This window comes from Heterodontus francisci, chromosome 7 (assembly GCF_036365525.1).
Source record: "Heterodontus francisci isolate sHetFra1 chromosome 7, sHetFra1.hap1, whole genome shotgun sequence".
Lineage (NCBI taxonomy): Eukaryota > Metazoa > Chordata > Chondrichthyes > Heterodontiformes > Heterodontidae > Heterodontus > Heterodontus francisci.
This window is the reverse complement of record NC_090377.1, coordinates 10,553,497-10,566,048: the sequence shown is the minus strand read 5'-3', so window position 1 is coordinate 10,566,048 and position 12,552 is coordinate 10,553,497. Positions and strand designations below refer to the sequence as shown.

Here is a 12,552-nt window from a genome sequence, read left to right as displayed (position 1 = left end):
TCTCCTCCAGCCCTACGACCCTCTGAGATATTTGCACTCGTCTAATTCTAGCCTCTTGAGCATCCCCAATTTTAATCGCTCCACCATTGGCGGTCGTGCCTTCAGCTACCTGGGCCCTAATCGCCGGAATTCCCTCCCTAAACCTCTCCACCTCTCTAACTCTCTCTCTTCCTTTAAGACTCTCCTTAAAACCTCCCTCTGTGACCAAGCTGTTGGCCATCTGGCCTAATATCTCCTTACATGGCTCAGTGTTGAATTTTGCTTTATTCCTATGAAGTGCCTTGGGATGTTTTATGATGTTAAAGGCCCTACATTAATATAAATTGATGTTGTTGCTGTTTAGCTGCCCCAGTGACAATCACAATCAGCCCTGGAATGGACAGTGTCCAGCGGATTGCAGCATTGGAGCCGATCGTCCTTTGTTGCGAGTTGTCAAGGCCTGACGTTCAGGTCCGCTGGTGCAAAGATGGTGAAGAAGTCATCCCGAGTGACCGCGTCGCTGTCCAATCGTTTGGCCAAGTTAGGAGGCTCATCGTCCAGTCTGCACGACCGTCGGATTCCGGCCAGTATGCCTGTGATGCAGCAGAAGATGTCATGACGTTCAGCGTTAATGTTTTAGGTACGACCTCCGTAAGTCCTAGAGATTCTGGATTTGTTCTCCTCGGAGTGGAGGAGGTTACTAGAAGATTTGATAGATGTGTTCAAGATCATGGGTTTTGATAGAGTAAATAAGGAGAATATGTTTCCCCCAGTATCTCTGTAACCTCCCCCAGCCCTACAACCCTCCAGGATCTCTGCGGTCCTCTAATTCCGGGGTCTTGTACATCCCCGATTTCCATCGCTCCACCATTGGCGACCGTGCCTTCAGCTGTCTGGACCCTAAGCTCTGGAATTCCCTCCCTAAACCTCTCCGACTCTCTCTCCTCCTTTAAACACTCCTTCAAACCGACCTCTTTGGCCAAGCTTTTGCTCACCTGTCCTAATATCTCTTGGTGTGGTTCGTGTTATTGCTTGTCTGAATATGCTCCGATGTACATTAAAGATGCTGTTTAAATACACATTGCTGTTGGTGCTGTTGTGCGTTGCACGTAGTGTTGAGAATCAGTTTGCGTCAGTCAATAGCACTGAGTCAGAAGGTTGAGGGTTTAAGCCTCACTCCAAATACTTGAGCAGATAATCTTCAGCTGATATTTCAGACTCGTACTGAGGGAGTGCCGAATTATTGGAGGTGATGTTTTTCAGATGAGGTGGTAAAGCTGAGGTTTACCCATTGGCTTAGGTTGGCATCGAAGATCCTGTGTCACAATTTGAAGGCAAACAGTGACTTCTCCCAGAGTCCCTCCAACATTCCTACTTCAATCACCACCAGCAAAAATAGATCAACCTGGTCATTCATCTCATTGCTGTTGATGGGATCTTTTGCAAAGGCTGTGGTCACCTACATATGAATCAGTTGGCAAAGAGCTAAGGTGCCATATATATTTATATATATATATATATATATAAAATATATAAAGCCACAAGTCCTTTCTTGTTTACAGTTTTAAGGATGGGCAATAAATGCTGGCCTAGCCAGCGACGCCCACATCTCATGAATGGATAAAAAAAAGTTACTCGACTCAGATGACAAAAGTTAAACATCAAGGGAATTTCCTCGGAGGCACTGAAAACTAGGCCGAATCATTGTTTCCGACAGAGTTTCTGGAATATCCCCAATAAAATTCCCAGCCCAGGAGGAAGAAGGGAGAGCTTTTTCCACTCAAAAAGGGGAAGAGAGAACCTGCATTTATATAGAGTCATTCACGACCTCAGAATGCCACAAAGTGCTTGACAATTTGCGCACAGCAAGCTCCCACAAACAGCAATGTGATAATGACCAGATAGTCTGTTTTTAGTGAAGTTGGTTGAAGGATAAGTATTGGCCCAGGACACTGGAGAGATCTCCCCTGCTCTTCTTTCAAATAGTGGCCGTGGGATCTTTTACATTCACCTGAGAAGGCAGCTGGGGGCCTCAGGTTAATGTCTCATCTGAAAGATGGCACCTCTGACAGTGCAGCACTCCCTCAGTACTGGCACCTGGAGTGTCAGCCTGGATTATGTGCTCTGGAGTGGACCTCAAACTCATGACCTTTTGAGGAACAGACTGGTGCAATAAATTACCTGGGATGGACGTTGAAGGGGGCAGTATAATCGCATCAGGGGACATTGGCATATTCCGGGAGATGTGACAGGATCGAGGGATTGGGTGAAGAGGCAGAGGCATGGGGTTGTTTGAGGTCAAGTGGCCTGAACTGATTCTAAAAACACTTATGTAACTCGATATGCAGTGCAGTGATGGACCCTGAATAGTTACCAACTCAGATTCTGGCTTTATGCTGCAGCTATCTCTGTTGACAGCTGTTTGCTGTACTTGTAATGTAATTTATAACACTTCAGACAAGAATTTATGATTTCTCTAACTCACTTGTCCTCTCTTGTTAGAGTTGTAGCCTCTGGCATGCCTGACATTCCAGTTATCGATGAATCTTTCTGAATGGATCACAGGTTTTGAAGAATTTAGCTCTGGTCACAATCTCCTTTAGTGGGTCAAGGCTTTAGAAAGGGTGAAGAGGAGATTTGCTGGAATGGTGCCAGGGATGAGGGATTTCAGTTAACGTGGAGAGACTGGAGAAGCTGGGATTGTTCTCATTAGAGCAGAGAAGGTTAAGCGGAGATTTAATAGAGGTGTTCAAAATCATGCAGGGTTTTGATCAAGCAAATAAGGAGAAACTGTTTCCATTGGCAGGAGAGTCAGTAACCAGAGGAAACAGATTTAAGAGTAATAGAGTTATACAGCACAGAAACAGGCTCTTCGGCCCATCGTGTCTGTGCCAGCCATCAAGCACCTAACTATTCTAATCCCATTTTCCAGCACTTGGCCCGTAGCCTTGTATGCTATGGCATTTCAAGTGCTCATCTAAATACCTCTTAAATGTTGTGAGGGTTCCTGCCTCTACCACCCCTTCAGGCAGTGTGTTCCAGATTCCAACCACCCTCTGAGTGAAATTTTTTTTCCTCAAATCCCCTCTAAACCTGCTGCCCCTTACCTTAAATCTATGCCACCTGGTTATTGACCCCTCCGCTAAGGGAAAACGTTTCTTCCTATCTAATCTATCAATGTCCCTCATAATTTTGTATACCTCAGTCATGTCCCCCTTCAGCCTTCTCTGCTGTAAGGAAAACAACACCAGCCTTTTCAGTCTCTCTTCATAGCTGAAATGCTCCAGCCCAGGCAACATCCTGGTGAATCTCCTCTGCACCCTCTCCAGTGCAATCGCATCCTTCCTATTGTGTGGTGCCCAGAACTGTACAGGCGGCACAGTGGCGCAGTGGTTAGCACCGCAGCCTCACAACTCCAGCGACCCGGGTTCAATTCCGGGTCCTGCCTGTGTGGAGTTTGCAAGTTCTCCCTGTGTCTGCGTGGGTTTCCTCCGGGTGCTCCGGTTTCCTCCCACATGCCAAAGACTTGCAGGTTGATAGGTAAATTGTCCATTATAAATTGCCCCTAGTATAGGTAGGTGGTAGGGGAAATATAGGGACAGGTGGGGATGTGGTAGGAATATGGGATTTGTGTAGCATTAGTATAAATGGGTGGTTGATGGTCGGCACAGACTTAGTGGGCCAAAGGGCCTGTTTCAGTGCTGTATCTCTAAACTAAACTAAACTAATACTCCAGCTGTGGCCTAACTAGCATTTTATACAGCTCCATCATAACCTCCCTGCTATTATATTCTATCCCTCCGCTAATAAAGGCAGGTATCCCATATGCCTTCCTAACCACCTTATCTACCTATGCTGCTGCCTTCAGTGATCTATGGACAAGTACACCAAGGTCCCTCTGACCCTCTGTACTTCCTAGGGTCCTACCATCCATTGTATATTCCGTTGCCTTGTTAGTCCTCCCAAAATGCATCACCTCACACTTCTCAGGATTAAATTCCATTTTCCACTGCTCCGCCCATCTTACTTTTGATATCGATATCGTCCTGTAATCTAAGGCTTTCCTCCTCACTATTTACGACACGACCAATTTTCGTGTCATCTGCGAACTTGCTGATCATACCTCCTATATTCATGTCTAAATCATTAATGTACACTACAAACAGTAAGGGTCCCAGCACCAATCCCTGTGGTACACCACTGGTCACAGGCTTCCACTTGCAGAAACAACCCTCGACCATTACCCTCTGCCTCCTGCCAATAAGCCAATTTTGGATCCAATTTGCCAAATTCCCCAGATCCCATGGGCTCTTACCTTCTTAACCAATCTCCCATGCGGGACCTTATCAAAAGCCTTACTGAAGTCCATGTAGACTACATCAACTGCTTTACCCTGATCTACACATCTAGTCAACTCCTTGAAAAATTCAATCAAATTAGTTAGACACAATCACCCCCTGACAAAGCCATGCTGACTATCCCTGATTAATCCCTGCCTCTCCAAGTGGAGATTAATCCTGTCCCTCAGAATTTTTTCCAATGGTTTCCCTACCACTGATGTTAGACTCACTGGCCTGTAATTACCTGGTTTATCCTTGCGACCCTTCTTGAATAATGATACCACATTCGCTGTCCTCCAGTCCTCTGACACCTCTCCTGTGGCCAGAGAGGATTTGAAAATTTGTGTCAGAGCCCCTGCAATCTCGTCCCTTGCCTCACATAACAGCCTGGGATACATCTCATCTGGGCCTGAGGATTTATCCACTTTTAAGCCTGCAAAAACAGCTAATACTTCCTTCCTTTCGATGCTAATATGTTCAAGTATATCACAATCCCCCTCCCTGATCTCTACACCAACATCGTCCTTCTCCATAGTGAACACAAATGAAAAGTAATCATTTAAAACCTCACCTATCTCCTCCAGCTCCACACACAGATTGCCGCTTTGGTCCCTAATGGGCTCTACTCTTTCCCTGGTTATCCTCTTGTCCTTAATATACTCATAAAACGCCTTCGGATTTTTCTTTATCTTGTCCATCAGTGTTTTTTCATGTCCCCTCTTCGCTCTCCTAATTAATTTTTTAACTACCCTGCTACACTTTCTATACTCCTCGAAGGCCTCCACTGTTTTCAGTACTTTGAATCTGCCATAAGCTTCCTTTTTTTTCCCTGATCCAATCCTCTATCTCCCTTGACATCCAGGGTTCCCTGGACTTCTTGGTCCTGCCCTTCACCTCAACGGGTACATGTTGGCTCTGAACTCTCACTATTTCCTCTTTGAATGACTCCCACTGGTCTGATAATCAACAAAAAGAACCAGAAGCAACATGAGGAAACATTTTTTACACAGTGAGTTATTGTGATCTGGAATACACTGCCTGAAAGGGCGGTGGAGGCAGATTCAATAGTAACTTTCAAAAGGGAATTGGATAAATAGATGAAGAGGAAACAGTTACAGGGCTGTGGGAAAGAGCGGGGTGGGGGGACTAATTGGATAGCTCTTTCAAAGAGACGGCACAGGCCCAATGGGCGAATGGCCTCCTCCTATGTTGTAAAATTCTATGACTCTAAGGGTGCAGTTTGTGCCAGGGCTGTTCCATCTCATTTCCCTGCTGGTTCACTCCATTCCTGTGCTGCTGAGGATGTTGACCTGAGAAGGTCTTGAGTCTGCAAGTGCCCTTGCCCTCCTGGTAGCTCATCCAAGCTGCTAGTCTTCATGTGAATACTCTGCTGCCATATCCTATCTTGCACCAAGTCCAATTCACCCACTCCATCTCACTGACCTACACTGACTCTCAGTCTGACACTACCTCCCTTTCCAAATTCTCATTGTTATTTTGAAATCACCTCCATGGCCTTGCCCTCACTACCTTTGTAACCTCCTCCAGCCCCTACAACCCTCCTTATTCTCTGTAACCTCCTCCAGCCCCTACAACCCTCCTTATTCTCATATAATAAAAGCAAAATACTGCGGATGCTGGAAATCTGAAATAAAAACAAGAAATGCTGGAACCACTCAGCAGGTCTGGCAGCATCTGTGGAAAGAGAAGCAGAGTTAACGTTTCGGGTCAGTGACCCTTCTTCAGAACTGACAAATATTCTCTCTTCTTTATTTATTAATACAGCACTGAAACAGGCCCTTCGGTCCACCAAGTCTGTGCCGACCAACAACCACCCATTTATACTAACCCTACAGTAATCCCATATTCCCTACCACCTACTTACACTAGGGCCAATTTACAATGGTCAATTTACCTATCACCTGCAAGTCTTTGGCTGTGGGAGGAAACCAGAGCACCCGTAGAAAACCCACACGGTCACATGGAGAACTTGCAAACTCCACCCAGGCAGTACCCAGAATAGAACCCAGGTCCCTGGAACTGTGAGGCTGCGGTGCTAACCACTGCGCCACTGTGCCGCTTATTTTCTGTAACCTCCTCCAGCCCCTACAACCCTGCTTATTCTCTGTAACCTCCTCCAGCCCCTACACCTTCCTTATTCTCTGTAACCTCCTTCAGTACTACAACCCTCCCTATCTCTGTAACCTCCCTCAGCCCTACAAACCTCCAAGATTTCTGTTCCTCCAATTCTGACCTCTTGTCTCTCCCAATTTTCATCGCTCCACCATTGGCGGCCGTGCCTTCAGCTGCCTGGGCCCTAAGCTCTGGAATTCCCTCCCTAAACCTTTCCACCTCACTCTCTTCCTTTGATGCTCCTTAAGACCACCTGGCCGAATCTCCTTCCATGGCTGAGTGTCAAATTTTGTTTGATAACGCTCATGTGGGGATGTTTTATTACATTAAAGGCACTATACAAATGCAGGTTGTTGTTATGGACTGTAAGTATTGAGCGGCTATTTTACAATGGGCGAATGGGGATGGATGGGGGTTGGAAGTGGTGATGGAGCGAGGGATGGGAAGTGGGGCAATGGAGGGAGGGATGGGGGGAGGATGGAGGGGTGAGGAGTGGGGAATAGGAAATGAATGGAGGCGGGTGATGGGGGATGGAGGAGGGGATGGATGGGAGGAGGGAGGGGGTGAGGAGGAGGGAATGGGGTGATGGAGGGATGGATTGGCGAATGGGGGGGACGGGGTGATGAATGGGGGTGATGAAAGGGGGCCAATGGAGGGGCCAGTGGGGCGATGGATAAGTGGATGGAGCAATGGATGGTAATGGATGAGGCTATTAGAGGTAATGAAGGACAGAGGAAGGAGGCAGTAGCATCGGACAGATGCCTCTCAGTGGCAATGGGAGGAACAGGAAGCAGTTGGGATTTGGAGGAAAGAACATTCCAGCATTAAATGAGAGTGAGGGTGGCAGAGTGGTAGTATTAACTGAGGGAGTGAGCGGGGGGTTGGGGGGGGAGGTGACAGCATTAACTGAGGGAGTAGAAGGACGACAGTATTAACAGAGGGAATGAGGGGGTGACAGTATTAACAGAGGGAATGGGGGAGGTGACAGTATTAACAGAGGGATTAGGGGTTGACAGTATTAACTGAGGGAATGAGGGGGTGACAGTATTAACTGAGGGAATGGGGGAGGTGACAGTATTAACAGAGGGAATGGGGGAGGTGACAGTATTAACAGAGGGATTAGGGGTTGACAGTATTAACTGAGGGAGTAAGTTGGTGACATTATTAATTATCTATTGTGCTCTTACCTCAATTGACTTCATCGCAGAGTTTCTGTTGTTCCTCTGCCTTTTCAGAGTCTCCAGTGAGGATAGTGAACACTACTGACGATACCAAGATGGAGTATCTCACGTCCGAGCGTATCGTCCTGACCTGTGAGCTCTCTCGCTCCAACGCTGACGTGAAATGGTACAAGAATGGACTGGAAGTCGAGGGGAGCGGGAACATCACGATGGAGTCACACGGATGCCACAGGAGTCTGATTGTTCAGAAGGCGGGAACGGAAGATTCTGGAGAATACGTCTGCGATGCCGGAGACGATTCCATCTTTTATGACATCACAGTGAGAGGTTAGAAATCACGCTCATGTCAGTAACTACCCTCCCAAAATAGTTTCATTGGTTATGAAGTGTTTTTGGGGCGTCTTGAGGGTGAGTTTCGGCACAGTATCAATGCAAGCTTCCTTTTCTTTCTAGACCTTTGTCAGGTCAATATGGAATTGATCCCAATTCTTTCCAGTGTGGAATGGTTCTGTTACACAAACACAGCAGAGCTGGCTCAGTGGGTAAACCCGTTAATCCTGTGCTCAGTGGGTAACTTTCTTGCCTTTGAGTCAGGTGGCCATGGGTTCGGGACCTATGTTAGAAACTTGAACACAAAATCTCGACAGACACTCCAGAGCAGGGGAGTCCTTCCCTGTGTCCTGGCCAATATTTATCACTAAAAATATATTATCTGATCATTGCCACATTGCTGTTGTGGGATCTTGCTGTGCAAAACTTGACAGCCACATTTCCTATATTACAACAGTGACTACACTTCAAAAAGTACTTCATTGGCTGTAAAGTGCTTTGCAATGTCCTGAGGTGATGAAAGGTGCTATTTAAATGCAAGTTTGAGAATGACGGATTTTTATTAAGGGTATCAAGGGTTACAGAACCGAGGCAGTGAAATAGAGTTAAGATACAGCTCAGCCGTGATCTACTAGAATGGCACAACAGGCTCGAGGGGCTGAATGGCCTCCTCCTGTTCCTGTGTAAGAGGCTCAAGGGGCTGAATGGCCTCCTCCTGTTCCTGTGTAAGAGGCTCGAGGGGCTGAATGGCCTCCTCCTGTTCCTGTGTAAGAGGCTCGAGGGGCTGAATGGCCTCCTCCTGTTCCTGTGTAACAGGCTCGAGGGGCTGAATGGCCTCCTCCTGTAAGTCCATTCTCCCTTTTATCCCTGGAACCCCTAGTGACAATAAGAGCCATTGAGAATGGCTTCAGGCCGAGTACCTGAGCTGTGAGGCAGTTGTGCTGAGGTGTGAGACCACCCCCCTGAGCAGACACAGTGGTGGAAATGGTACAAGAATAAGCAGGAGCTGGAGGAGAGCTGGGCTGCTAAGCTGGAGGCCGAGGAGAGACGCAGGCGGCTGGTGATCCCCACGGCCTCCAGGGGTGACAGCGCGGCAAGGTGTCAGACAACTCAATATCCTTCAGAGTCATCATGTCAGGTGAGAGCGTTGAAGGGGGCACCCCGCTGCTCAAAGCTCCCGACTGGCAACACAACACAACCTCACATCCCTGAGAGATAATTTTACAAAAGTGCACAATGGCGGAGAGCGAGCAGGAAAGGAAAGTCCTTTCTTCTCCCAATGTTTGATGGGGCTGTTAAAAGATGAGACACTGAGGATAGGAATTTTGAGTCTAATTAGATTTTTGTTCTTAAAGCTTCGAGTTATTGTGCATATTTTATTTTTCTCTGTCTCTCTCGCTTTCTCCCACTCTCCATCTATCACTCTCCCTCTACTTCTTTCTCTCTTTCTTACTCTCCCCTCTCTGTCTCTTTATATCTCTCTCTTTCTCTCCCTCTTTGTCTTTCCCTCTTTCTGTTTCTTTCATTCTTTTTCTGTCTCTCCTTCTCACTTTCTCTCCCTCTTTCTTTTTTTTCTCCCTCTATTCTCTCTCCCCCTTTCTCTCCCTCCATCACTCACTCTCTTTCTCCCCCTCCTTCTCTTGTTTCTCTCACTCTGTTGGGTCCAGAGCCTCCGGTGAAAATCGTTGACAGTTCTCCTCCAGTGTTGAGACTGCTGACCGGCGGTGATGTTGTCCTCTCATGTGAGCTCTCGCGGCCCGAGGCGGAGGTGAGATGGTACAAGGACGGGGTGGAGGTGGAGCAGAGTGAGAGGTCCACGATGGAGGTGATCAGAGAGCACAGGAGGTTGACCGTCCGCTCGGCTACGATGGAGGCCCGAGGGACGTACGTGTGCGATGCAGTCGATGACTTGGCCAAGTTTGAAGTGACCGTCTCCGGTGAGTTGCCAGGAGCACGCATGCTGACTTTGATTTCCCGACCTCCCTCGATGCTGGGTAGCCCAATGTAGAAATCCTATCAACACACTGGTCACGGTGAGTTAACAATACTGATCAAACCTGGGACCTTTCAGTCTGCGCATCTCTGTACCATATTGTACGGTTCCTTTACACACTTAGGAACAGGAAGAGGCCATTCAGCCCCTCAGCTCTGTCCTGCCGTTCAATCAGATCATGGCTGAACTGTATCTCAACTCCATTTAACCCTTTATGCTCCATGACCCTTAATCCCCTTACCCAACAAAAATCTATTAATCTCAGTCTTAAAAGCTCCAATTAACCCCCAGGATCCACCACAGCTTTTCTGGGGGAGAGAGTTCCAGAATTCCACTCCCCTTTGTGTGAAGAAGTGCTTCCTGACATCACCCCTGAATGGCCTGGCTTTAATTTTAAGGTTATGCCCCCTTGAGAAGGTGGTGGTGAGCTGCCTTCTTGAACCGTTGCAGTCCATGCGGGTTAGGTACACCCACAGTGCTGTGAAGTGTCATTACCCGGTCTAGGACCATATGTGACTCCAGTCCCACAGCTTAGATATGGGCAACTGGAGATGCGTTCTAAATGCCCACATCCCAAAGACAAATAAATAAGGATGGGGTGCCAATGGTGCAGAGTGAGAAGTGAATGGATTCTAAAGAGGCTCGATGGCTACATAAAGTTAGCCTTTATTTGACTTTGGGATAACTGTGTTTACAGACATGAACTAGTGGCCTTAAAGGAACAGGAGAGCAGAATAATAAATTGTGTGTTACGCACAAGAATGCTCCTGTCCCTCGAAACACCGTGTCACTAACGTACCTCGAGCATTGTGACGGGGTCACTATTACTGTGAATAAACCATAGTGACAACACCGTGGGCAGTGATTGCTCGGGACACTCTGTGTAGGGACATCGAAAATAGGTCATGAGGATTTCCTCAGTTCCATGTTTCCAACGAAAATGTATTCCCCCTTTATCTTCTCCCTGATAATTGTAACTCTCTCTCTCTTTCACTCTTTCTCATTCTCTGTATCAATTTCTCTCTCACACATCTTCATCTTTCTCTCTGTTTCATTTTCTCTTGATCTTTCTCTGTCTTTCTCTCTTTCCCTGTTTTTCTCACTCTCTTTTTCTATTCATTTTTCTCTGTATCCTCTGCTATTTCTATCTCTCTTTCTCTCTGTTTCATGTTGTCCCTCCTCTCTCTCTTTCTCCTCTGTCTGTTTCTCTATCTCCATTATTCTTTCTTGCTTGCTTTCTCTTTATCTTTCTCTCTTTCTGTTTCTCTTTCCCTTTTTGTTTTTGTCTCTGCTTCAATCTTTCTGTTTTCGGTCAATCTCTTTCTCCATCTCCTTCTTTCTTTCCTTCTTTCTCTTTCTCACTATCTTTCTCTTCCTCTTTCTATTTCTCTTTTTCTGTCTCACTTTGTTTCTCTCACTCTGTTGGGTCCAGAGCCTCCGGTGAAAATCGTTGACAGTTCTCCTCCGGAGTTGAGAATGCTGACCGGCGGTGATGTTGTCCTCTCGTGTGAGCTCTCGCGGCCCGAGGCGGTGGTGAGATGGTACAAGGACGGGGTGAAGGTGGAGAGGAGTAAGAGGTCCACGATGGAGGTGGACGGAGAGCACAGGAGGTTGACTGTCCGCTCGGCTACAATGGAGGATCGAGGGACGTACGTGTGCGATGCAGTGGATGACTCGGCCAAGTTTGAAGTGACCGTCTCCGGTGAGTCTCTGGTCAAGCCGCACTTGAACCATTTACATCATTCCCTCCCGGGGTCCCACTGCTCCCATTCTGAATTACAACAGGAGACGAGGAGAAACTCCGCAGATTTTCAGAGCCGAGTTGTCACATTCCCAGGTGTCACACCTTGTCACAGAGGCAAACGGATCTTGAAAATGAGAAAGACAGTCATTTCCTCCTGGCTTTTCTCAGTTGCGGGAGCAGGCAATTAGCCTTTAATTAACCCCAGGATAAGAACATAAGAAATAGGAGGAGGAGTAGGCCATTCGGCCTCTCGAGCCTGTTCCACCATTCAATAAGATCAACCCAACTTTCAACCTCAACCCAACGTTCTACCTCAACCCAACTTTCCCGTCCTATCTCCATATTCCTTAATTCCCATAGTAGCAAAAATCTATCAATCTCAGTCTGGAATATATTCAGTAACTGAGCATCCACAGCTGTCTGGGTAGAGAATTGCAGATTCACAAACTTCTGAGTGAAGACATTTCTCCTCATCTCAGTCTGAAATGGACGACCCCTTACCCTGAGACTGTGACCCCGTGTTCTGGACTCTCCATTTACATTGTGAGTGTGACCTTAAAGGAGCAGAGAGCACAATAATAAATTGTGTGTTACACATGAGAATGCTCCTGTCTCTCTAAACACCGTGTCACTAACTTACCTCGAGCATTGTGACGGGTTCACTATTACTGTGAATAAACCATAGTGACAACACCGTGGGCAGTGATTGCTCGGGACACTCTGTGTAGGGACATCGAAAATAGGTCATGAGGATTTCCTCAGTTCCATGGTTCCAACAAAATTATATTCCCCCTTTATCTTCTCCCTGATAATTGTAACTCTCTCTCTCTCTTTCACCTCCTCTTGTTTTTC

At 47.0% G+C, this 12,552-nt stretch overlaps 1 protein-coding gene across 4 annotated transcripts in view; it reads left to right on the top strand.

Annotated features, from left to right (window-relative positions):
• LOC137371842 (obscurin-like protein 1) overlaps window positions 1-12,552 on the top strand; it is a 127,936-nt gene that overhangs the window by 23,919 nt on the left and 91,465 nt on the right. For 2 of the 4 annotated variants that reach the window (XM_068034782.1, XM_068034780.1), the window contains exons 7-10: window positions 344-619; window positions 7,688-7,960; window positions 9,631-9,900; window positions 11,389-11,658. In XM_068034782.1, coding sequence (XP_067890883.1) covers window positions 344-619; window positions 7,688-7,960; window positions 9,631-9,900; window positions 11,389-11,658 — 1,089 coding nt within the window. The remainder of the gene's footprint in view (window positions 1-343; window positions 620-7,687; window positions 7,961-9,630; window positions 9,901-11,388; window positions 11,659-12,552) is intronic. The other 2 variants (XM_068034781.1, XM_068034783.1) reach the window with 2 other exon arrangements.